A 2,669-nucleotide genomic window follows, 5' to 3' on the forward strand; every position below is an offset into this window, starting at 1 on the left:
ATATTTTCTGGCTTTACTTGCCGTTTGCTTGAGTCTGCTCCAGACAGATAACTAAAGCCTTGCTTTATGCATTTCTCAGTATTAACATTTACCAACAAAAATGCCCACTTAGATCAGCTGCTCCATTAATATACATTTAAGTGGGATGATAGTAGAAATGTATCACAGTGAAAGCTGGAAATTAAGACTAACTTGCTTCAAGTGTAATATTAATTTAGGTCACAAAGAAGTCGTGCCCATACCACGTTCTTGTAATGGATGGGTCAAGATGTGATTCATGACATCAGTATCAACTACTTGGTTTGGTTGTCAAGTTCTTCCTAACCTTATGGCCTTTCAGCTTGCTCTATCTTATAATGCAGGTAGAATGATACTACAAGTTCTAAATTGATCTTACAAGCCTACAAAGGTCCCCTTTCTGCTCTCCTGCCTGGAGATGGTATCTGGGCTGGATGCAAGAAGAACCATTTTGTTCAGTAACTCTCATTCATTGGGTTTGGTTTTTTTTAAACAATTAGTTCAGTATTCTCCCCTTTTAGATGTACATATCTCTGACTTAAGGAAGTACGTCCAAACGTACTGCTGGAATTCTCTTCTAGGAGAACCTCATTAACTTTCAGCAGAATCCTGCTAATAGTTAAGTGAAGCATCTGGAGAAAACAGAATTCTTGATCATTTGTTTTTCCTTTGTGTGTTTGTCCAATATTGCATTCCTCTGGGAGTGGTGCACCTTATCATTACTTCATAGACTATTGTTCTAAGTCCAAACCCAAGCACAATATTTTACATGTTCAACATGGTAGATTTACAAAACAAGTTTACTCTGTTTCCAGTCTCTAGTGAGCTTCTAAGCATGTTGTTTGTGGCTTGTATACTGAGTTAACTTAGAGTATAAACCTGTTTCTTTATGTTCAGTTATGGAGAAAAAACTGAAGGAGAGGGAAGAAAAAGAGCAGCAGTTGATTGAAGCTAAAGCCAAACTTGAAAATGACATAGCAGAGATCATGAAATCCTCAGGAGATAGTTCGTCTCAGCTTACAAAGATGAACGATGAGCTACGGTTAAAAGAGAGGTATTTCATTGCTGTTGGAGCGTTTTAATGCAACTCCACCCTCATCCCTCCCCACTATTTATTCTATGCTTTTGTAAATAGCTGTGAAAGCTTTCCTGATTCAAATGTCTTTCACATTGATATGACAGCTGAATTTGTGCCATCAAATTCAGTTTGTCATGGCACTCTGTGTAGTGGATTAAAAAGACATCTGGTTTAAAAAATCTTATTACAATTTCCTATGTATGTATCAAATGACCTCTTACATACACTGATGAAAGTAGATGTCATTTTGCATTCATTTCATCTTGCTTGATTTTTTTTTTTTTTTTTTTGTCCAGCTTGGGTACTCAAAAGATGCTATTTAATTTGTAAGAGTCATACACTTGGACAGTGTTTGTAAGATGAGCACTGCAAATGCAGTATGTGTTTGTTTCAAACAAATTTCATCCAAGCATTTATTTGTAGCTTATCTTTAGAAAACCCTGAACTCAGGGGGCCAAATTAACCATGATGGCATACTATGTGCATGAGAAAATGTTTGATCTTGCTAGCTATGATGTAATTTAACAAAATGTTCCGCATGTGTTCAGAATCAAATGATCCTTTTTCTGAATGGTACCAAAGGCTTAATCAAAGCATACTGTAATTTAGAGAGAACCATTCATTTGTAGTTTATACTGTTGGCAGAAAGTCATTTTACTTTTTCTTTTGGCTTTTTAAAGGCAGCTAGAAGAATTACAACTTGAGTTTACAAAAGCAAATGAAAGGGCTGCTCAGCTGAAGGAAAGCATGGAGCAGACAACAAAGAAAGCTGAACAGAACCAGCTTGAAGCAGATAAGAATCATCAAAATGAACTGAAAAAAATGCAGGACAAACTAGTAGACCTGGTAAGAACTATTATAGAAAATGACAGCTGGTTTCAGGGGGAGAATATTACAAAACTAGATTCTGATCACTTTCAAATTGCTCTATATTCTGACAGGAAAAGCAATTAGAGAAGAGCCAAAATCAGTATAAAGATGTGCAGGCAGAACATGAAAAATATAATTCTGAGATGATTGCTAAACATGATACAACCATCAAAGATCTTAAACAGAATCTGTTGGACGTGGAAGAGATGCTGAAAACTGCACAAAAGAAAAATGGTGACTTGGAAAAACGGGCTGAGGAGCTTCAAAAACAAGCAGAACAGGCCAAAGTATGTATAACCCTGGTGCAAGTAACTGAAGTTAACTTTCTTTTTCAGTTAATTGTTCTTTTGTAGTTTAACCCAACACCTCTCTGGTAATTGTGATTTTTGGTATTTGCTCAAGGAACATACCAGACTTAATTAATGATTATTAGAGGAATAAAACATAAGCCACTGACTTTGCTAATTTAAAAAATAGCATAAATATAAACTATGATAATTTAGTTTTTGGTAAATTTCTGGTTCAGTACAACCAGTTGGGATAGAATAGTCTCTCATTTTTTTAACAAGCACCTGAATTTGAAATAATAAAGTTAATTGAGGAATATTTTCTTTACAGGTATGTTGCATTGTTTTGTAAAAACAATTCCATGTTGTATATAACTATTTTGACTTTAGGTTTACTTCAGTAACTTTTCATTGAT

General features: G+C 35.1%; 1 protein-coding gene across 14 annotated transcripts in view; it reads left to right on the forward strand.

Moving 5' to 3' along the window:
* CLIP1 (CAP-Gly domain containing linker protein 1) overlaps nucleotides 1–2,669 on the forward strand; it is a 77,654-nt gene that overhangs the window by 42,482 nt on the left and 32,503 nt on the right. For all 14 annotated transcript variants that reach the window (XM_019507263.1, XM_019507264.1, XM_019507265.1 and 11 more), the window contains 3 exons: nucleotides 916–1,072; nucleotides 1,777–1,942; nucleotides 2,038–2,253. In XM_019507263.1, coding sequence (XP_019362808.1) covers nucleotides 916–1,072; nucleotides 1,777–1,942; nucleotides 2,038–2,253 — 539 coding nt within the window. The remainder of the gene's footprint in view (nucleotides 1–915; nucleotides 1,073–1,776; nucleotides 1,943–2,037; nucleotides 2,254–2,669) is intronic.

Source organism: Gavialis gangeticus, unplaced genomic scaffold (assembly GCF_001723915.1).
Source record: "Gavialis gangeticus isolate Ggan-Ray unplaced genomic scaffold, GavGan_comp1, whole genome shotgun sequence".
NCBI lineage: Eukaryota > Metazoa > Chordata > Crocodylia > Gavialidae > Gavialis > Gavialis gangeticus.